This window comes from Megalops cyprinoides, chromosome 6 (genome assembly GCF_013368585.1).
Source record: "Megalops cyprinoides isolate fMegCyp1 chromosome 6, fMegCyp1.pri, whole genome shotgun sequence".
Lineage (NCBI taxonomy): Eukaryota > Metazoa > Chordata > Actinopteri > Elopiformes > Megalopidae > Megalops > Megalops cyprinoides.
Genome location: NC_050588.1, coordinates 35,974,530 through 35,996,555, shown reverse-complemented (window position 1 = coordinate 35,996,555; position 22,026 = coordinate 35,974,530). Strand labels below are relative to the sequence as shown.

Here is a 22,026-nt window from a genome sequence, read left to right as displayed (position 1 = left end):
CTGGGGCCTTTCCTTTTCCTCCTCCTTTACTGCTCCAAAGGCTGACTCCTTTTGTGCTCTCCCATAAAGCACCTCTAAAACAGACAGGCAGTCCTGTGGATTGAGTGTGACTCAAACCGTAGGCAGATGCCCTGAGTCCCCTCCCGAGCTGCTGTAACCCAGCACAGCGAAGGAGCAACACTGTTCCCAGGGCTGCAAGGAGCAGGGCTCATAACCAAAAGGTTGCCGGTTCGATTCCCTGCTGGGGCACAGTCGTTGTACCCTTGGGCAAGGTACTAAAAGTAAATTTAAAAAAACTTAACCCATAACTGCCTCATTAAATATCCAGCTGTGTAAATGGATTACATGTAAATACTGTAACCTTTGTAAGTCACTCTGGATAAGGATTTGGTATAATGTTATACCTGTATGTGTATCTCCCTCCTTCCATTTTTATATATAAATGTAATAAATAAGTCGGGGGCTGTTTTTCAACAGAAATGCTGTGCTCCTTTTATATGCTTCTTCCGTAAAGATGAGGTCGTGTTTGAGCTGAATGCAGTTTCCCCGGTGCTGACGCGGTTGTCCCATAAATACATCACTGGTGTTTAGAGTGGAGGTTGCTGTGAATCTGTCCACAGAGAGGCAATGAAATGCCTGAGTTTCTCCTCACGCGGCATTCTGTGTGGGGCTGTGAGGACGTCAGTGTGGGCTGGATCTGAAAATGACGCCGTAATGAAGGGTGCTGAAATAGCCTAGCCTCTTTAAACACACTGTTCTTCAGAAAATTACATAACGCAGTGTACCTCACTGCTTCTCTTGGCAGGAAAGACTTTGAGAAAAGCGGTTCCCCCCGCTCTTAAGCGCTGTGTGAAAACCGAGTGTTTCAGATATTGGGAGTGTGTGGGTGAGTGGTCTGCGTTTAGCCAGCAGCAAAGCGTGACTAACCATCCAGGCCTAGAATAGTATGTGTGGACTGAACTGTGCCACAAAGCTATGGTGTTCTAAAACCAAGGTGTGGTGAAAATTTTCAGGGCTGCAGAGTGGCTCAGTCAGCTAAGGCCTTTGGTCCAAGCTCAGAAGAAGCTGACAGGAATTAGATTAGGAATGGGTCTGATTTCATATGACTATATAACAGCACAGTAGCGCCAGTCTCTTCTTATGGTTTATAACCACTGGTAATGCTATAGCCCTGTAAAGGAGAACCTTCACCTGTTCCCCAAAACTGTTTAATTGTCAATAATTTAGTGAAAGGATCTCGTTTTTCAGTGTTCAACCTAATTTCACATCTAATCACAAGGCATCTAACCAGTTAATTGTTTCGTTATCACATGGCAATTTGTTGTTGTCTGTATGTACCCTGCTACAGGTTAATGAGCCTCACTTGCGTAATCAGGCATGTTACGTTAATTTATTGTTGTTGTCATTTAGCAGTTGCTCTTATCCAGAGCACCTTACACGTGTTACGGTTTTATCCATTTATACAACTGGATATTTACTGAGGCAATTGTGGGTTAAGTACCTTGCCCAAGTGTACAGCAGCAGTGCCCCATCGGGAATCGAACCAGCAACCTTGCGGTTACGAGCTCCACTCCTCACCACTACACCACACCTGTTAAGTACAGGTGTGCTGGCTAGAATTGGTTTGGCTGTTTCTCTTTGCTTGTTGGTTTTTAAAAATAAATTTATTGGCTTTTTTTGAATGTCTGCCGTTTCTGTTTCTGCCAGCGTCTGCACTAGCCCCACCCTACGGGCCGACGAGGCCCTGCTCCGAGTCTCTCGTTTACTCTCCCAGTTTTTCTAGATGACAGTCTGCTAACGGCGGGTAAACAGACGCCCCCGCAGGGGTCGCGAGCAGGTGTCAAACGGACGCCTGTCGCCAGGGGAACGCAGCTGCGCTGGCGAGAGCGTGCTCCGGCATTCCGACACCTCTCCGCCCGGCGTTCCCTCCGCGCGGCTGTCGTTAGCCTGTCAGCAGCCCTGTAATCGTCTCTTTGTTTACGGCCGCAGATTCAGCCCGGGGCTCTCGGTGGAGAGGTGGGGGTGGAGGGGCGCTCGTGTGCATCTGTGCGTTTCGTTGATGCTTGCCGCTTGTACCTTGTCTGGCCAGCCATCGAAGCCTGGTCATGCAGCGCTTCTCATATTGTTGACTCCTTAAGGCTTTTTGCTTGTGTTGGACTCTTCCTGACCTGTAAGTCGTTTTGGATAAAAGTGTCTGCCGCATTAATAAATGTAAATGCAATGCTGCTAGCGCCTGGTTCGGCTCGTTAGTCATTCCTTTCTGGGTGTGCTCTCCTATTGTTTTCCCCTGTCTCCGCAGTGTTGGTGGTGCACTGTAGTGTAAGAACCATTCACTGAGGCTGTGGAAGCTTCCTCTGTGCTGTGCAACACTATGGAAACGCCACATATCAGAAGTCAAACACGCTTATCTCGACAGACAAGGCGACCGCTTTCCTGACACGCTGATAGCTAGGACTGGCTTGCCCCCCTGAAGCATTCCACTTTGATAGGTTTGAAGAACAATGGACTGATTTGTGTTTTGTAACTGCAAAGAAAGAAACGCTACGTGCTCAGATCTAATCAGATTTCGGTTCGGTAATCCAGATTCCAGCCAACAAGTGCGCCCGCTGTGGTGCATTATCGAACACAAGCGGCAGTTGAGTTAGTCGTTTCGCCATTGCTTTTGACAGATTGGTCTGGACCTGTGGTGTGTGTGTGTGTGTGTGTGTGTGTGTTAGCGTTTGCGTGTGAAGCCTTACACTGAACACATGACATAAAGGCCCGTTTGGGCTCAAGCCGCCCCTGAGCGCAGGTCAGATTATTGTTTACGCATGTTGGGGATAAACTAAATGGGCCTAATGAGGTCCAGTGGGAAAGGCATGTTAAAAATGCGAAAATCTGACCCATGGGAAGTGTTTAGTTACACATACCAAGCATACATAAGCAGCGTGCCTGTGCAGTGCTGACTGAGAGGTTAGTCCAACCAAACACTTTCCCTGAGTTTTTTTTCAAAACCGGACGCAGGAAGGAATGCGTGTTAGGATGCTGGCCAGCAGCGATGAATCCCGTTCCCCGGGAGGCCCTGGCGTTGTGTGTGAGGTGACTGTGTGTCACCCTCCCTGTCCCACGGCCTGCGTCACAGAGCGCCCGGGCTCCAGAGTGGCAGAGTGGATCTCCTTGCTCCTCCACACTGCGTCCTTGCCGTTGTCCTTTGAGGACCGTGTTCCGGCGCGCACAAGGGTGACCCCACGGGCACTCTGCCTTTCCCTGTCACTTCCTGTCCCCGAGCCCTGTCCTTGTGACTGTCACCGTCCCTCTTGGTTAAAAGCACATGCACCATTCCGTTAGCTCCCTCCTGGGACTGTGAGCTCAGAGCGGTGATTGACAGGACGGCTGAGCGATCCGAGCTTTAACCGTTCGAGGGAAATAAGAGCTGCACTGAGTTGATTGGATGGACATGTAAGCGTCGGTGTCTGCATAAGCTTTGTTTTAGAAGATCACTGTCAGCCACAGAGATAAACTGCACTGCCTTAGTAAAATGGGAGAGCGTTCCCTGTCTTTGTTATAAAATGAGCCTGTGGTGGGAAAGCTGATGCTCTTTTCCCCTGAAGGCCGCATCTTTTGATCATCAGATGCCCTTGATGAGTCTTAGATGGACTCCCAAGGTCAGGGCGGAGATGTTGACTGGGGAACTTAAGCAAGACTCAAAAGGCTCTGTGTGTCTGCTGTGTGTCTCTGGTGTCTGTGTGCAGTTTAGGATAAGATGAAGGTTAGTTTTACCTGGAGTGTGTTTCTGTGTACCTGCAGAGGATAAAACAAAGACTAGTTTTAATTTGAGCATTTCTGTGCGTACCTGCATAGTGTAGGATAAATGAAGACTAGTTTTGCTTTGAGTGTGTGTATCTGCAGTTTGGGATGAGTAAAGACTTGTTTTGTATGGAGTGTGTTTCTGTGTGCCTGCGGTGTAGAATAAAATGAAGAATAGTTTTACCTGGAGTGTGTTTGTGTACCTGCATAGTAGGATAAATGAAGTCTGGTTTTACCTGGAGTTTGTTTCTGGGTACCTGCAGTGTAGGATAAAATGAAGGCTAATTTTATCTAGTGTGTGCTCTGCGGGGACAGGGAGGAAGGGACAATGCGATCACTTTTCAGCACAGTTGATCTGGGGTCAGTGTGTCACCTGCTAACATGGTGTTGACAAGTTCCTTGGCCAGAGGTTTGTCGCTCTCTGGAGTTGGCCACCTGCACAGTGATCATCTTCACACCGCTCCGTTACTGATGGAGTGAGGAGGGCTTGCATTACCCCGCAGGGCGTTCGAACCCGGGCCGCCTGCCCAATGCTGTCTGTGCCAGCGGCTAAATCCGTCCGCACCGCCGGCACCTCTGAGGGCCACGGGTTCCAGAATCCTCACTTCTCCTGGCAAAACGCCGCTCTACTCAAGACCAGTGCTGTAACTCATCTGCGCAGGGCTGGCGACAGCTTCTCCACGGAATTCCTCCAGCTTGTGAAAGATTTATTAAAAGGCGTAGGGACTCTTCCTCGAGGCCGAGCTGCTGAAAGTATGTAGGCCAGCAGTGGGGGGGAAAAAATCCCTGGGCTTGAGGAGTGGAGTGCTGATTCATATCCTTACATTTTGGTGGCTTTTTTTCCTACCTTTAATATTAACGGTCAGCCCACCTCCCGCATGGACCAATCCCAACAGCAGGCTTGTATTTGCAGTTTCCCATGACTCTGAAGAGGAGCAGGCGTGATTCTCCAGCTGGACATGTCAGTTATGGTAGCACGTGCCAGGTGAATGTTTGAGTTAGCGATGCTTGCAGTAAGTGATGCTTGTAGTAAAGTCCTTCCTTCCTTATACACGGAAACGGCGGGTAGGGTCGCAGCTCAGGGTGAGGCTGGGGGTCGGGTGGGGGGGGGGGGGGGGGTGGACAGGGTGACAGGAGCATTAAGTGAGGCAGAGGGTACGGGGGGGGGGGTCAGGGCTTTGGAAACATTAAGTGACACTCCCCACACCAGACCAGTCGGCCGCTCTGACCTCCTCCGCCTGCTCCAGGCATGAGAGGAATCTGCCACTCTCAGTGAAAGTCTCCTTTTGTCCGCGGCTGGCGGCCGTCCCACAGTAGGGGACCCGGAGTGGGTGTCGGGGCGTGGCCTGGAGGACAGGCCGTGCTGTGGCGGTCAGGCTGGCGGCAGCTCACTGTGTGAGGCCTGTCAGTGTAATTTTGGGAAAAGCAGTCTGCAGGACAGGTGCTGCACCTGGCCTTTGCTGAACAGCGATGACCCAGCAGCTTCCCTGTGTTTCTCACTTGCTGTTAAAGTCCTTCAGAGAGAACCAACAAAACAAAACACACAGGGGAGAAACTGGATCAGTTACACCAACAATTAACTCCCACGGGAGAAGCGGTGGATCACAGTCCTGTGGCCTGTCAATCTCTTACCCGGAATGCCACGTGCCGAGGGGTGGTGATTTTTCCACAGAGCTCTCGTATTAATATGGGCGCTCTTCCTGTTAGTCTAACAGCATTTCCTCTGCAGGGACGTCGGCCAGCTCCACACCCGCATGTGTTTATCCAGCCTCCCACACCACGCCCCCCATGCTGGGAGGTGACCCTCTTTCGCTGGCCCACGTTAACTGCAGGGAGACGCCCTTCAAAAGCGTGGAGAATAAGAGTGAGGCACAGTCATTCTAGCATTAAAAGCAGCGAGACGTGCAAGGGAAAGGTGTGTCTTTTTTCAGTTAAATTGTGTAGAACTCAGCCAGTACTGGATGAGGAGACCGGTGTCTGCTGAATGGACATCTCTGTCCAGCAGCGTGCGGACTTCATTTCTACCACAGACTTGAAGCCGTTGTCTATCGTCAGATATGTTGTTTGAAAGTGGCTTTTGTTTTGAAATGAAGAAAATGTTTCCCTGTGTAGGCTGTAGATTTAAACAAGCGGACAGTACATTTAAAAAGGATTTCGGGGAAAAAATGACTGGTATCTGGTGAGTCGGTCATATTTGAGTCACATCATGAAAATAAGATTAAATCTCTCTCAGAAAGATGAACTGAGAGAGCTGATCAAGAGCTGGAACCACTTTGATGGCTTCTTTGCAGTCTGATGTTGCTGAAAGAGTGGCAGAGAAAATGAGTCAGTCAGTCAGTGAATCTGGGACCCCCAGTCACAGCAGAAAACATATGCATGCAGAACTTGCACGCATGCCCAATGTGACACAATGGGACAATTAATCAGGAGCGCAAGCGTTCAGTGCAAAGTCCTAATACATTGGCCCTGAGGGCCAATAAAGTTAACCAGACAGCTGGTGTCATTCAGATTACGGTGTCTCTGTCTCTGTGGGTCGGGCTGAATGTTTAGCGTACAGTGTGCTCCCGGGAGGAGCAGCTCACCAGCAGGGAAGCGCAGCACCTTTAGCAGCACGATATATCCGAGTGCCGCATTCTGAGAGACAGTGGGCAGGGAGCATCTGCACAGCTCCTGGTACTGAATGAAAATACGTGTGTGTGTGTGTGTGTGTGCGTGCGTGTGTGTGCGTGCGTGTGTGTGCGTGCGTGTGTGTGCGTGCGTGTGTGTGTGTGCGTGTGTATTTATGTGAACTTTGCTTTGGCAACACCGTAGGTCTGTGTGGTTGTGCCAGTGACGTTTGTCTGAAATGGACTGAGAAGCATCAGCCCTGGGCCTGGCCGGGTAACAGGAAGTGCGTTCCACAGAGGTGGGCGGACTCTCTGTGCGGTGGCACAGCTGACAGGAGGCAGAGTTTGTTCGCGGCTGCGCTGCCGAGCGACCACGCTTTCGCTTTCAGTGTGGGGCCACTCCGTTTTTAACCACGTGCTCCCTGCGCCTCCCTTCAGCTGCGGGAGGCTGATACCTCACGCTGACGAGGCCGTCTGCGGCCTTTTCTCTGCTGCAATGTGAGTGGCGCCTGGGTCAGTGGGAGTGGCCTCGCTGAGTCAGCTGACCCTGTGGGTGGGAGGGGAGTGGCTGTCAGGCAGCACCTGCATCAGCACCTGCACCGGCAGGTACAGAGAGGAGGGGCCACAGTGCACCTGGTGCCGAGCCGGCCTCCGCAGTGCACCTGGTGCCGAGCCGGCCTCCGCAGTGCACCTGGTGCCGAGCCGGCCTCCGCAGTGCACCTGGTGCCGAGCCGGCCTAGGCAGTGCACCTGGTGCCGAGCCGGCCTAGGCAGTGCACCTGGTGCTGAGCCGGCCTTCGCTGCGGAGCATAGAGGCAGGGCAGAGTCTCCGCTGATGGGGGATACTGCTGAATTTGTAAGAGAACAGTCTGCTGGCAGTGTGCTGTTACAATTACTTTCCTCTTCTGTCTTTACAGCGTAGGTCAGAGGTCATCGCCTCCCTGATTGATCTCTCCAGTCTGGAGTGTAGTCCAGTGACTGTGGCTTCCCCCTCTGATCATTCCAGTGACCCTTTCCCCTATTTCTGCTGTGCATTCCAGTGTCCGTCTCTTCCCTCTATCTGGACTGTAGTCTGGATTACACATACAGCCTACATCAGCAAATACTTTCTGCATTTCAAAACACAAGCTACTCCAAAACAACATATTTGATGATGTCACTTCCTGCTTAAATTTCTCCAGTATAGTCCAGTGACTCTCTTTCCTCCATCTCTGCGGTGTAGTTCAGTGATTCTCTTTCTTCCGTCTGCAGTGTGGCCCAGTGACCGTGTCCCCCCTCCCTGATCTCTGCAGTGATCCGCTCGCCTGCCTCCCGACAGGGGGCTGGCTGGCTGGGGTTTAGTTTGGTGTGTAATGAGGGGAGTCGGCTGCGGGTGGGGGGGGGGATGGTGCGGGGGGGCGCACAGCTGCCCTCTGAAGGCCTCTGACCGGCGCTCTCTCTCGCCGTGTGAGGCCCACTCCTAATGAGGCCACCAGGAGGAAATTAAAGTCGGCGGCTAATTGTCGGGGCTTCCTGTCTTGGGCCATTTGTCTGCGCTGGTGCAGAGTGGAGCCCCCCCGCGCACCCCCACCCCTCGGCTGTGCAGCGGGCTGAAAGGCTGTACTCAGGGAGCAGTCAGACCGAGGACGGCACTCTGCACATCTCCTCAGCGGGAAATACGCTCTCTCTTTTCCTCTTTATCATTACTGACATTACGGTCATTTAGCAGACGCTCTTATACAGAGCAACTTACAGAGGTTGTGATTTTTACATGTTATGTATTTACACAATCAAGTATCTACTGAGGCAATTGTGGGTTAAGCACTTGGCCCAAGGTTACAGCGGCAGTGCCCCAGCAGGGAATCAAACTGGCAAAATTCTCAGTTTTGAACTGTGCTCCTTGCAGCTATGCTACACAGCCTCTATCATTTTAATAACATGACATTATTGTAGATGTTTTAAAACCATGGTTATGACCCCTTCCCTTTGTGTTCAGTTATAATGTGTAAGCTTTACGTTTTAGTTGGATTATGCAGTGAAACCTGCAATGATAGTGGTTGCTGTGCCATGTGCATGCTTTCTACATAATGAACTGTTCTCCCAGGGAAGGGTTCATTCAGTATAGCTATACATTACTACATTACGTTGCATTACTGCCATTTAGCAGACACTCTTATTCAGAGCAACATACATACAGTAGGTAACAATTTTATCCATTTGTACAGCTGAAATCGAACCAGAAACCTTTTGGTTATGAGCTCCACTCCTTACCATTATGCTACACTGCTGCCCTGGGGGCATTGTATACTTGTGTAGATGCTTCCATGTCGGTTGTGTTCTGTTCCAGCTGGTTGACGTCCCCCCCCCCCCCCCCCCCCCTCTCTCTCTGTTGTAGTCTCCACCTGCATAACCACCTGTAAGAAGACAGCGCCGCCCCCCGTGCCCCCCCGCACCACCTCCAAGCCCTACATCTCGGTGACGGTGCAGAGCAGCACCGAGTCGGCACAGGACACCTACCTGGACAGCCAGGAGCGCAAGAGCGAGGCCAACAGCCAATCGGGGCGCAGCAACTCGTCGGACAGCCTCGACAGCGCGCGGGCCAGCAGCCTGGCCAAGGGCCACCGCGGCCCCGCCCCCGCCCCCGCCCCCGCCCCCGGCCCTGCACCCGTCGCCACCCCCCGCGAGCCCCCGCCACCGCCCGACGAGCCCCAGCATGACGCCCTGAAGAGCGCCAAGGGGACGCTGACCGCCGAGGAGCCCCGAGCCGAGATCGTGCCCCGGAGGAAGCTCTCTTCCATCGGTATACAGGTCAGTATGCTCACAAATGTGCTGACGGCCCTGGGTTTGCTCGCTGATCTGGGGAAGCGTAGCAGCCGGTGCTGTTTACAGCCTGTGATTGGCTGATTTACCCAGCAGGGAGCATCCCAGACTAGGGCTTAGACTCCAGCCTGCAGCATGTCAGTGGCGTGAGGCTGCTGCTGTTTGTGAGCAGTGCATGCTGGTTCCTCTCTGTTTTGTTCTTGGTTTTCACTAGGCTTGATTCAGTCCCATACTGAAGGGCTGGTGTAGTGTTTAGCTTTAAACAGTCTCTTGAGCTCATCACAGACAATCACAGTCAGGAAAGCTGATGCCAAAAATCAGTCGGTATCCGAACCCTTAGTGTTCTCTGTATTTATCTACAAATGCATATATGCAAAAACAGTTTAGTAAGTTTCCTTAGACACTCACATTGACTGTTGGGCCTTAATGTTCAGTTAGTGCCATAACATTGGTTTAATGCTTTAGCGCTGGGTTGGTGCTGTAGCGTTGGGTTAATGCTTTAGTGTTGGGTTAGAGCCATAGCGTTGGGTTAATGCTTTAGTGTTGGGTTAGTGCCATAGCGTTAGGTTAATGCTTTAGCGTTGGGTTAGTGCCGTAGCGTTGGGTTAGTGCCCTAGCGTTGGGTTAATGCTTAAGCGTTGAGTTAGTGCCGCAGCGTTGGGTTAATGCTTTAGTGTTGGGTTAGTGCCGTAGCGTTGGGTTAGTGCTTTAGTGTTGGGTTAGTGCCGTAGCGTTGGGTTAGTGCTTTAGCGTTGGGTTAGTGCCGTAGCGTTGGGTTAATGCTTTAGTGTTGGGTTAGTGCCATAACATTGGTTTAATGCTTTAGTGTTGGGTTAGTGCCATAACATTGGTTTAATGCTTTAGTGTTGGGTTAGAGCCATAACATTGGTTTAATGCTTTAGTGTTGGGTTGGTGCTGTAGCGTTGGGTTAATGCTTTAGTGTTGGGTTAGAGCCATAGTGTTGGGTTAATGCTTTAGTGTTGGGTTAGTGCCGTAGCGTTGGGTTAATGCTTTAGCGTTGGGTTAGTGCCGTAGCGTTGGGTTAATGCTTTAGCGTTGGGTTAGTGCCGTAGCGTTGGGTTAAGGCGCTGCTCTGTGATTGGTTGGCAGGTGGACTGTGTTCAGGCAGTGCAAAAGGCAGAGGAGACCCCACCGCTGACCAGGTTCCAGTCCATCGGAGTGCAGGTGGAGGACAGCTGGCAGTGAGTAAAGACCCCTGCCTCACCCCCGCCTCACCCCTGCCTCACCCCTGCCTCACCCCTGCCTCACCCTGCCTCACCCCCGCCTCACCCCCGCCTCACCCCCGCCTCACCCCTGCCTCACCCCTGCCTCACCCTGCCTCACCCTGCCTCACCCCTGCCTTACCCCTGCCTCACCCCTGCCTCACCCCTGCCTTACCCCTGCCTTACCCCTGCCTCACCCTGCCTCACCCCTGCCTCACCCCCGCCTCACCCCCGCCTCACCCTGCCTCACCCCTGCCTTACCCCTGCCTCACCCCTGCCTCACCCCTGCCTCACCCCCGCCTCACCCCCGCCTCACCCCCGCCTCACCCCCGCCTCACCCTGCCTCACCCTGCCTCACCCCCGCCTCACCCCCGCCTCACCCCCGCCTCACCCCCGCCTCACCCCCGCCTCACCCTGCCTCACCCTGCCTTACCCCTGCCTCACCCCCGCCTCACCCCCGCCTCACCCCCGCCTCACCCCCGCCTCACCCCCGCCTCACCCCTGCCTCACCCCTGCCTTACCCTGCCTCACCCCTGCCTCACCCCTGCCTCACCCCTGCCTCACCCTGCCTCACCCTGCCTCACCCTGCCTCACCCCTGCCTTACCCCTGCCTCACCCCTGCCTCACCCCTGCCTTACCCCTGCCTCACCCTGCCTCACCCCTGCCTTACCCCTGCCTCACCCTGCCTCACCCTGCCTTACCCCTGCCTCACCCCTGCCTCACCCCTGCCTCACCCCCGCCTCACCCCTGCCTCACCCCCGCCTCACCCCCGCCTCACCCTGCCTCACCCTGCCTCACCCCCGCCTCACCCCCGCCTCACCCCCGCCTCACCCCCGCCTCACCCCCGCCTCACCCTGCCTCACCCTGCCTCACCCTGCCTTACCCCTGCCTCACCCCTGCCTCACCCCCGCCTCACCCCCGCCTCACCCCCGCCTCACCCTGCCTTACCCCTGCCTTACCCCTGCCTTACCCCTGCCTCACCCCCGCCTCACCCCCGCCTCACCCCCGCCTCACCCCTGCCTTACCCCTGCCTCACCCTGCCTTACCCCTGCCTTACCCCTGCCTTACCCCTGCCTTACCCCTGCCTCACCCCCGCCTCACCCCCGCCTCACCCCCGCCTCACCCCCGCCTCACCCTGCCTCACCCTGCCTCACCCCTGCCTCACCCCCGCCTCACCCCCCGCCTCACCCTGCCTCACCCTGCCTCACCCTGCCTTACCCCTGCCTCACCCCTGCCTCACCCCTGCCTCACCCCCGCCTCACCCCCGCCTCACCCCCGCCTCACCCTGCCTTACCCCTGCCTTACCCCTGCCTTACCCCTGCCTTACCCCTGCCTCACCCCCGCCTCACCCCCGCCTCACCCCTGCCTTACCCCTGCCTCACCCTGCCTTACCCCTGCCTTACCCCTGCCTTACCCCTGCCTTACCCCTGCCTCACCCCTGCCTCACCCCTGCCTCACTCTGAAGCTCACAGATGCCTGCAGCTTTCTGCAGCCTTTTTATTATTTTAGCCCCTTCTGAATGCAAGGGCGAGAGACAGAGAAGTCTGTACCGCCTGTGTGAAAGTGTGAGTCTCGCAGAATTCAAACACACTTATGTAACTGCACTTACGTAACTGACTGGTTTTCAGTGTGACAGAGAAGTTTCTTCAGTTATGTGCATTGTGTGAGCGACTCTCAGGCAGCCGATTTGAACGCTTGGTTTTAATCCTACTCATCTCTGGTAAACATGGTGTTTGTGCCGTGCGGTGCATATGAAGAGTCCCTCTCCTTCGGTCCCGTAGATGCAGACTCATGCATCTCTTACTTCTTCCCAGCCGCTGTCCGGAGTGTCATATTTCAGTTTAGATTTCCGCCCCCTTTTGGGCCGTCCTTTTCCGCTCAAATTTCCAGCGATGGGACACTTTCCCCCGTTTGTCACCTCCCGCCCCGGCGTCTGAGCCGCGGGCAGTGACAGCAGGACCGGCGCCAAGGTCACCCGGCGGTCTCTGACCACGCCACCGGCGGGGCCGGTCTGGGCTGGGCAAGGGCGCCCCGCTGCTTCGGTCCAAACTACAGTGTAACGCGACACCCCGATCCAGACCCCGCCGCTGTCATTAGACCGACATCGATCGCTGATGAGACCTAAATGGGGCCCCTGATAGCATTGCTGGCGGAGTATCAGAGAAGCGTGCGGACTTGATCGTGTGTCCCCTTTTAGTCTTTCAGTCGTTTAAACACGCCCGCCGTTTGGCGATACCTCTCTCTGTCTGTCACAGACTCCCTCGGCCCCTTTCTCTAACTAGGTTTTCCTGGGGGGTGTCTGATGCATCCACAGCACGGCCCAGGGTCTGGTTTGGTTCGTCAGTGATGGTTCTGGGTGCTGCTGTGTCCTGATGAAGCCCTTATCCTCTAATGTTCTGAGGCAGCAGTGTAGCGTAGCGGTGCAGGGCTCATAACCCACTGGGGAATCGAACCAGAACCCACAATTGGTTCAGCAAATATATAGCTGTATAAATGGGGAAAAAAATGTAAAAAAAAAAAAAAAGTGAAGGGTACGAGCATCTGCTAAACGACAATAATGTAATGTAATATTCATGCGTGTCCCATTACATTAAATTATTGTCATTTAGCAGACGCTTATCCAGAGCAACTTCAGTAGGTTACACTTTTCACATGTTATGCATTTATACAGCTGGATATTTACTGAGGCTGAGTTAAGCACCTTTCTCAAAGGTACAGCAGCAGCGCGGGGAATCGAACCAGCAACCTTTCAGTTACGCGTCCCGCTCCTTACCGCCGTGCTGCACCGCCATCCCCTCTCGCTGTCCCCCCACCCCGCGTTACTCACCTCCCCCCCCCCCCGCGTCCCTGTGTTCGCAGGCTCAGCCGATCCAGCAGCATGGCATCCAAACAGGAGACGGACTCCGACACGCAGGACCTCCACAACGCCCGGCCCGCAGAGAAGACCACGGCGAACAGCGCCTGCCAGTCCACCGACTGCCCCACCCCGCCCCACCACCGCCACCCCCACCCCCCGCAGGGCAACGGCGAGGGCGGGGCGGGCGCCCGCCAGCCGCCCAGCTGCACCGCCACCCGCAGCAGCTCCTCCTCCTTCTCGGAGAGCCTGGACCCGGCGCTGGACCCCTCCTCCCTGCCACCGCCTGACCCCTGGCTGGAGAGCGGGAACGGCAGCGCCCCCTGTGGGCCGACGCAGCCCGGCGCCTCCGCCGCCGCCACCTGCCGCCGCGACGGCCACTGGTTCCTGAAGCTGCTGCAGGCCGAGACCGGCCGCATGGAGGGCTGGTGCCAGCAGATGGAGCAGGAGACCAAAGACAACCAGCTGTCTGAGGAGGGTGAGGGCCGAACCCGCTGCACCTCAGCACAGCTGTGGGCTGATCCAGGATCAGTTTCACCTTTGGTGCGCTCAGCCTTTAGCCACCACTACCTACACTACTGACTAGGGCTTTATAATGGTGGTCTTTGCCACGGTTGATGGCCAACCAAGGGTACAGCAGCAGTGCACCAGCAGGGAATCGAACCGGCAACCTTTTGGTTACAGTCCCTGCTTTAGCCCTGAACCTGCTGCTCTTCAGCACAGCTGTGGGCTGATCCAGGATCAGCTTCACTTAGCTACACAAAACCAGAACACACAATATCATGGCGTAGATGCAGCGTAAGAAGGCCATTTCACCATTGGTGTATGCAGCCCATAGTCATCACTACTTACACTACTGAGCAGGGCTTTATAATGGTGGTCTTTGCCATGGGTGATGGCCTTACCTTAGGGCTAAACCCACTACTCTTCAACGCAGCTATGGACTGATCCAGGATCAGTGTCAGTGAGCTACACAAAACCAGAACAGAGAATAACATGGCATAGAGCATAAGAAGGCCATTTCTCCATTGGTGCACTCTGCCCATAGCCATAACTGATCTGATACCTGCGCTGTGGACTAGGGCTTTATATTGATTGTCTTTGCCATGGGTGATGGTGTAAAGATGACTTTTTTGGTTTTTGTCAGTTTTGATTTACAATCTGTGCTATAGCTGAGTGGTCGTTATCACCGCTCTTCCAGCTGCAGCTGTTGCGAAACTGTGTAACTGCTGTGTTCGGTAAATCATCTCAGACGAGACGAGGTGCTCAGCCAAATAAGGAGAGGAGAAGATTCAGCTCAGCTGAAGTCCTCACGGCCAAGTGATTTAAATGTTTGATTCTGTAATCCCCAGTAAAATGTAAAACTCTGTGGGTGGGTCTGCAGCCTTCTCTCTCCAGGAGCTCCAGATTGGGTCCAGCCCCCCCACAGAGAGGAGTCTGAGAGCTGGGTGGCCAGACCACTCCATGTCACTACGCTCACTCCTCTCTGAATGAGTTTCTAATACCTGAGCCCAGCAGACAGAGCAGGCGTGTAAACCCCAGAATTACAGTAATCTGCTCTGGGCCTGATTAAAGGGGCAGATTAGGGCCTAAACATCAGGCTTGAGATGGCAGCAGCGTAATGACCATCAGAGACCAACCTGCCCTGCTACACCCAGCCCGGGGAGAGGCTTAAATGCAGGCAGGTGCATCTTACAGGCTGAGAGCAAGGCGGTCGAACCTGCACAGCCTTAAACCGGCTAGCTGTCGAGAGGGAGAAACGGCAGGTGTCAGTCAGCATCCACAGCTGTCATGAATATTCGATCAGTGTTACGCGGCCTGTCATGAATATACGATCAGTGTGGCGCGGCCTGTCATGAATATACGATCAGTGTGACGCGGCCTGTCATGAATATACGATCAAGCGTTATGCGGGACCGGCAAAGCACCTGGTCGGGCACTGTAATTTCATTGCCCGTAACTTCGTAACGCTCTGATCTGATTTTAGCGGCACAGACTCTTGGCTGACCTAGTTTCCCTCCCAGGACTGAAAGTGTTGAGCGAAGTATTCGCCCAGGCTTATGTTTAAAGTGGATAAAAAAATCTCCACCTCGCTGTTTAATCTGCTTGTAGACAGTTGTGTTACCAGTGAGTCGTGTTGACTTTAGAAGGACCGGGGAAGCCGAAATGTGAACTATAGTGCGTTGCATTTGTTTGGTGAGTGTGGATCTGCAGTCTAGTTCAGAGTAGTTTATAAAGTAGAGTTTAACATACTGCCGCGTTCACTTCACCACCTCTTTGAATTGTTGAAATGTGCTCAGTTATGCTGAACAGCTGACCGAGCTAGAGCATTAGCCTGGGAGGATCTCACCAACTGTTAGTCCTCTCTTGATTCTTCAAAGGTGTGACAAATCCTCAACTAGATTTTAACTTTGCATTCACCGTCTATCCCATTAGGCCTAAGAGGTGATTGGTGTAGGTCCTGCACTGTGTGAGGGGAGTGTGTTAATGTCAGGTCTCATTCCAGCACCAGTGTTACAGTAAACTGTGTCCATTTACAGACACACTAGTGTTACGGTAAGCTGTGTCCATTTACAGCATCACTGCTCTACCTTGGGATGTGTCTTTGCTTGACTAACGCTGACTGTTCCTCAGACTGCATAATGACCGGAAGAAAAAAGAAATAGGACACCATTAGTGTCCAGCGAACCTCCCCCCACTCGAGATGAATGAACACGGTTCCAGACAGACAGGAGTCAGTTACCCGTCCATTCTGTCTGCTTGAATTTCATCTAACCGGGCCTGTAACGGCGGCAGACCCTGTGTCCTCCACATCGACTGGGATCCGGCCCCCTCTTCGCCCCCCCACGCCCCCTCTGCCCTTCTCCCCCCTGCAGCAGGCCCCACTCCTGGGGAGCCCCGCCCTGCTGTGGGGTTATTTCTGTCCCGATCGCCCACCCTCTCCCCAGGAGGGAGTCTGGCTGCTGCATCATGGAGAGACAGAGAGACCAACACAGACACACCCAAAGAGGAAGGATGCTAACCTTTAAAAGAGCTGTATGTCACAGCTGTTAAAAAGAAACCTAAGTCATAGACACAAATAAGTGACCACAAAAAAACCCAAATGCAATGCAAATCCAGATTTCCAGATAGGAGAGAGAGGGAGGAGAGAGACTGGCGGGGCTGGGTGCTGTGTCTACAGTTCATATCTAAAATGAACAGAGAGGGGGCATTTTGATTGGAATGGCCTCCTATGAGAATGGCTCAGTCTTTGATTCCAGCATGCTTGCATTCGCAGGTGAAGAGTCTCCCTGCAGAACTTGCCGCCAGTATCAGTAAAACCAACATCACAGGCACCACCTTGCAGCCTGGGTTCAGGGACAGACTTGTTTGTGTGTGTGTAATGTGTCTATGGCCGTGTTTCCCAACCCTGCTCCTGGAGGCACACTGTCCTGCATATCTTCTATGTATCCTTCCTGCTTGACTAAATCAGGTGTGCTCAGCTAATCAAAAGTGCCACTGATGAGTTCAGTCAGGTAGGTAGAGCAGGGATAGATAGAAGATATGCAGGACGGTGTGCCTTCAGGAGCAGGGTTGGGAAACGCTGGTCTATGGGACAGCAGTGTAGCATAGTGGAAAGAAGCAGGGCTTGTAACCTAAAGGTTGCTGGTTCGATTCCCTGGTGAGGCACTGCTGCTGGACCCTCGGTCAAGGTACATAACCCACAATTTCCTCAGTAAATATCCAGCGGTATAAGTAGGTAAAATTATAACCTATTGCATGTAGGTTGCTCTGGATCAGAGCCTCTGCTCTGCATGTAATGTGACGTGACGTGACGTGACGTGACGATGTGACGTGACAATGTGACGTGACGTGACGATGTGACGTGACAATGTGACGTGACAATGTGACGTGACAATGTGACGTGACGTGACGTGAAGATGTGACGTGACGTGACGATGTGACGTGACGTGACGATGTGACGTGACGGTGTGACGTGACGTGACAATGTGACGTGACGATGTGACGTGTTTCGTTTCTCTGCAGTGCTGGGGAAGGTGCGCAGTGCGGTGGGCAGCGCTCAGCTCCTCATGTCCCAGAAGTTCCAGCAGTTCAGAGGGCTCTGCGAACAAAACTTGGTGAGTAATTAACACCCCCCCCCCCCCCCCCCCCCCACACCACGTCATCTGACCGGCCTCACCTAAAAAAGGCACTCTGTGCAGACAGTTCTGCTGAGGAAACTTGGGGCTCGGGAGAATGAACAGGCCTGTGCAGATTCGGTGTGTGTTCCCTGTTTTCCTAACTCAATCAGAGGAGGAGCAGGCAGTGTTAGAGTGTTACCCCCCAGGGTCGATAAAACTCCAGTTGAGCTGTCACCAGGGTAGCATGATGCCGTGATGCTTCTCATTAGATTTATGTTTTGAAAATTGTCCAGCAGATTTCTTTTGGCGTCCCTTAAGGCTAAATGTGCATTCGCAAAGTAAAACTGGCCTGACTTTGCCACGTGTCACAACCTTGTGGTCAAAACATGAATGAATAGATTAGAGGAATGTCTCGGAGCACTGTGGACTTTTAGGAGCCAGATGGCTGTCTGTCAGGAGGTACAGCTGGACGCAGACTGGACTGGACTTAGGGAGCTTATCTACAGGGGGTGACGAGGAAGATTAACAAAGACCCCCCCCAGCTGGCCATGATCCCTGACCCCTTCAGAGACTCCGCCCTGCCTGCCCCACCCCTCTGATTCGTTCCGGGTTTGGAATGAGCTGAAGGCTCCGTGTGAATCCGTTGCTCCGAGCAGTATGAATCAGCCTCAGCAGGCTAGCCCCACTGAAATGGGTTTCCTCATTTCTGCCTGTCATTGGTTCACTCCTCACTTATCTTTAAAATCTGCATAACCCTGTTGCCCAAGTGGTAGCTTCCACTGAACACACAGCATTAAATTACATTCCTTTAGCAGACGCTTTTATCCAGAGCGACTGCTGGCACAAAAGAAGAGAAGTGTATCCATTCAAGCTGAATGAACAACAGCATCAGACCAGGCCAACAATACTCCCAGACCAGGGAGCGTGAGCACAACACCATTCAAGCCCTATCACAAGTTAACCTGTGCAACCTAACTAGACAAGGGAAGCCAGGTACACTACCATACATCAGTCACTCGATCAGTGCCAAGTAAATCCGCTCCAGTCGAAAACCTCCATGCCGCCTTTTCCTTCTCCCCCCGCGGTTCTTGCTTTTGCAGCATTATGCGTGAGTGAGTCACGGCACGGTCCCAAGCGCGTGGACCGCTCTGCACTCCTGCAGATCTCTCATTCAAATGAGTGGCCCTGGATTCTCAATGGCCATTGTACCCTCGTCTGTGAAATGCAAATAAAAACGCGATTAGATTACGCAATCTTCTGCGGCAGACAGGGATGCTTCTGCTGTGACCGTGACCTCTGAGGCACCGTCAGCTACTTGGGGTCCACTGTAAACGGCTTTATGGAAGTGTGGGGCAGTGTAGCATAGTGGTTAAGGAGCAGGACTTGTAACCGAAAGGTTGCCAGTTTGATCCCCGCTGGCACATTACTGTACTCTTGGGCAAGGTACTTAACCCACAGTTGCCTCGGTATATATCCAGCTGCATGAATGAATAACATTGTTTAAAAAAAAAACAACAGATGTAAGTCACTCCGGATAAGAGCATCTGTTATATGCCGATAATGTACTGTAATGGAAGTTTGACCTTCATCTTCAACTCAGCCAGAGTGTGTACTGATGACAGCAGTGAAGGTCTCCCTGGAGCCACTCCTCAGACGTCCGCAGTGTATGTGCAACAGCATCAGGGAACTCAGAGAATGGAAGCGCACAGGAGCCTGTCTGGCCTGTGATGTTCTTGACAAGGGCATTAGCATAATAAGGGCTTCCTGTCTTCCTGGAGGTGTGTCAGGCCTTTGGACACGCCCTCCGTGGCTGTGTGAAGCCGGGTGGGGGCTGGGTCATACAGGCCAACGTAAGAGGACCCATAATGCCTTCCACAGCGGTATAATGAGGGCAGGTTTTTACGTATATATCATGTCATACAGCCTTACCTCATGTAAAGCAGCGCTTGTGCACCATAAATTATATGAGAAGTTCAGGAGATGAATCTTTGGAAGGCTTCTCCCATTACCTTTGATGTTTGACAGTGCTCTGCCTTTTGAACCCCTCCCTGCTGAGTACCAATGCACGGCGTTGTACGCTAACGGGAGTCTAGATGTGCAAATGAAGGAGAGCGGTGTCTTTACTCTATCGTTCTGCCTTAACCCTTAACCGGGTCATTTCCACCTGCACAGGTCTCTCCTCATTGCGCTGTTAACTCCGTGTTTCGGTGACATTGCTCTGTGTTACGGCTCGCCCTCTCGCTTCCACGTATTGAAAGGACACTGTGACACACATCCTGTTCAGAATTAAGCTGTGTGGGAGTGCCCTCTGGTGGTGAGGGTTGGCGGAACATGGTTAGGCCAGCCAAAGCTCCTGTAGACTTCAACAGATTTGTGTCCAGCGTTTCCCATGGTGACATAAAATTACGTGAATTAGTCCCTTTTACCTTTGGGAGGAAGCACACTCCCATATAAGCACATTAGCTTTTTTTCTGTTGCAATGCCTCTTTTTAACTCCCCCCAAAGGACGGACCAGCTTTTACACTAATATTTTCAGGATTTCTGGAGAGATTAAATCGTTCTTGTGTCTGACTTTAAAAAGGGCCGTTTTCTGCTGATCCCTTCCGTCCTTCCAGCCTAACCGTGTCCCCCTGCCCCCTCCCCCCAGAATGTGAACGCCAACCCGCGGCCCACCGCTCAGGACCTGGCCGGGTTCTGGGACCTGCTGCAGCTCTCCATCGAGGACATCAGCATGAAGTTCGACGAGCTCTACCACCTCAAGTCCAATGACTGGCAGCTGACGGAGTCCCCGGACAGGAAGGTACTGCCGCCTCCAGCCGCCCCTGGCCCGGGCTGGGGTAGGGAAACCCGCCGTTCTCGGCCCCTCGGTCCCCCCCAGCTTGGCAGGACGTCTCCCTCCCTCCCCACCCACGCTGCCGTAAAGGGGGGGCAGATGGGCCTCTCTTTACACATGCATGGCTACCCTCCCCCAAAAGGAGCCGAGCGCCGGCCCTTTGAGCATGCATGAGGCCGTGGCCCCCGCACGGGGGTCTCCACGCGCCCGCTGTTCTCACCGCCTCTCACTCTCTCTCGCGGATCGCGCCTGAAGCTGCAGAGCTCTGTAGCTGGATAGGCTGCATGCCTGACGCTGCTGTGATGACATCATTATGTGTGGCTGGAGAGATGTAGCCTGATTGGCTGGATAAGTCTTCAGAGGAAGCCTAAGGCTTCACTAGAGCTTTCATCTGCGCTCATTTCACACATAACGCAGGTCTGCGTGTAGCTTTCGTTTGTCTTAAATTAGATTTGCGATGTGCTGCAAGAGAAGACACAAATGTCTGTGGTAGTTTTAGGTATTGCTTGCGTAAAAAAAGCCCGCTTTCATGACGGCAGGGATTACTGTAAAGTAGGCATACTTCAGCTGTGCGCCTGCGCCTTATATGGGCACGCTAAGCCTCCATCGTGAGCTGCATTCTCTTCTTGTTCATCTGCTTCGTCCCCCCAGAGCATGCTGGGTAAAGCTGTGTGACTCTGTGCAATCGGACCGGCTGTGCCCACAGTCGCAGTGGTGCAGGTCTCTGTAATCCTGATGCACTCTAACCGCCTCTCTCACTCTGCGTCCCCCCGTTCTGTCGTCTCAGGAGGACAAGAAGCCGGCGCCCCCAGTGCCAAAGAAGCCGTCTAAGGCCAAGCCGGCGGCGGCAGCTCGGGAAAAGGCGGGAGGCGACGCGGACAAGCAGCGGCAGGAGGCCCGCAAGCGGCTAATGGCGGCCAAGCGGGCGGCGTCGGTGCGGCAGAACTCGGCCACGGAGAGCGCGGACAGCATCGAGATCTACGTACCCGAGGCCCAGACCCGGCTCTGAGAGAGGGAGAGGGGAGCCATGGGGGTCAGGGGTCGGAGGTCGGGGTGGGTGGGACAGTGGGGGTTCGCCCTCACCAAAGGCCGAAGGAACGCGGGGGTAGGCTGGTCCTTGTGGCAGCACACACGGAATGACTTTGGAGGGGGGGGACACACGAAAAAAGCACTCCTTTTTGCATAGCTGCCATGGAAAAACCTCAACAGACTTTGTTATTGCTATTAATAATAATAATGATAATAATAATGATATTATCTCCGTAACGATATCAGACTGTCTTTAAATGTCATAATATCTTGGATAAGAGATCTTCTACCGTGCGGACTGAAGCGTTGCCACGGCAGCCCCTTGCCCCGCCCTCTGCACGCCACTCCTCACATCCATTTGCAGACAGACAGACAGACAGACACACGCGTGTGCGTTCGCCCATCAACCTTCGTCTTCCTGCACTTTTTTTTTTTTTTTTTTTTTTTAGTTCTCTCTCTTTTTTCTGTTTCTTTTTCTTTTGGCATTAAGCCTTTGTGCGCGCCCTTTGCTCGCCTTCAGATCCAGGATCAGGTAGTTTCTTTACTAACTTTGGGAGTGGGGGTGAGAAGGGGAGGGGGTGGGAGGGTTTGGTACTTGTCCAAAAAAAAAAAAAAAAAACAATGAACCCGTAAACAAAGCGGAGGACCAGCAGCATTGGCAGAAGGACCACTGAGACCAAGACGCAGACACGGGAATCCATCACTCCTCTTTTTAGCCTTTTTTTGTACTTCTCCAAGGCCCAACCACCCTTAAGATAGTGTCTCCGTCTGAGTTT

At 53.4% G+C, this 22,026-nt stretch overlaps 1 protein-coding gene across 2 annotated transcripts in view; it reads left to right on the top strand.

Annotated features, from left to right (window-relative positions):
* Positions 1 to 21,770, top strand: part of dlgap4b (discs, large (Drosophila) homolog-associated protein 4b) — a 165,230-nt gene extending 143,460 nt beyond the window's left edge. For both annotated transcript variants that reach the window (XM_036530911.1, XM_036530912.1), the window contains 6 exons: positions 8,766 to 9,178; positions 10,301 to 10,392; positions 13,273 to 13,745; positions 17,294 to 17,385; positions 20,036 to 20,188; positions 21,009 to 21,770. In XM_036530911.1, the coding sequence (XP_036386804.1) occupies positions 8,766 to 9,178; positions 10,301 to 10,392; positions 13,273 to 13,745; positions 17,294 to 17,385; positions 20,036 to 20,188; positions 21,009 to 21,230 (1,445 nt within the window). In that variant the 3' untranslated portion in view covers positions 21,231 to 21,770. The remainder of the gene's footprint in view (positions 1 to 8,765; positions 9,179 to 10,300; positions 10,393 to 13,272; positions 13,746 to 17,293; positions 17,386 to 20,035; positions 20,189 to 21,008) is intronic.
* Positions 21,771 to 22,026: the final 256 nt, after the last annotated feature.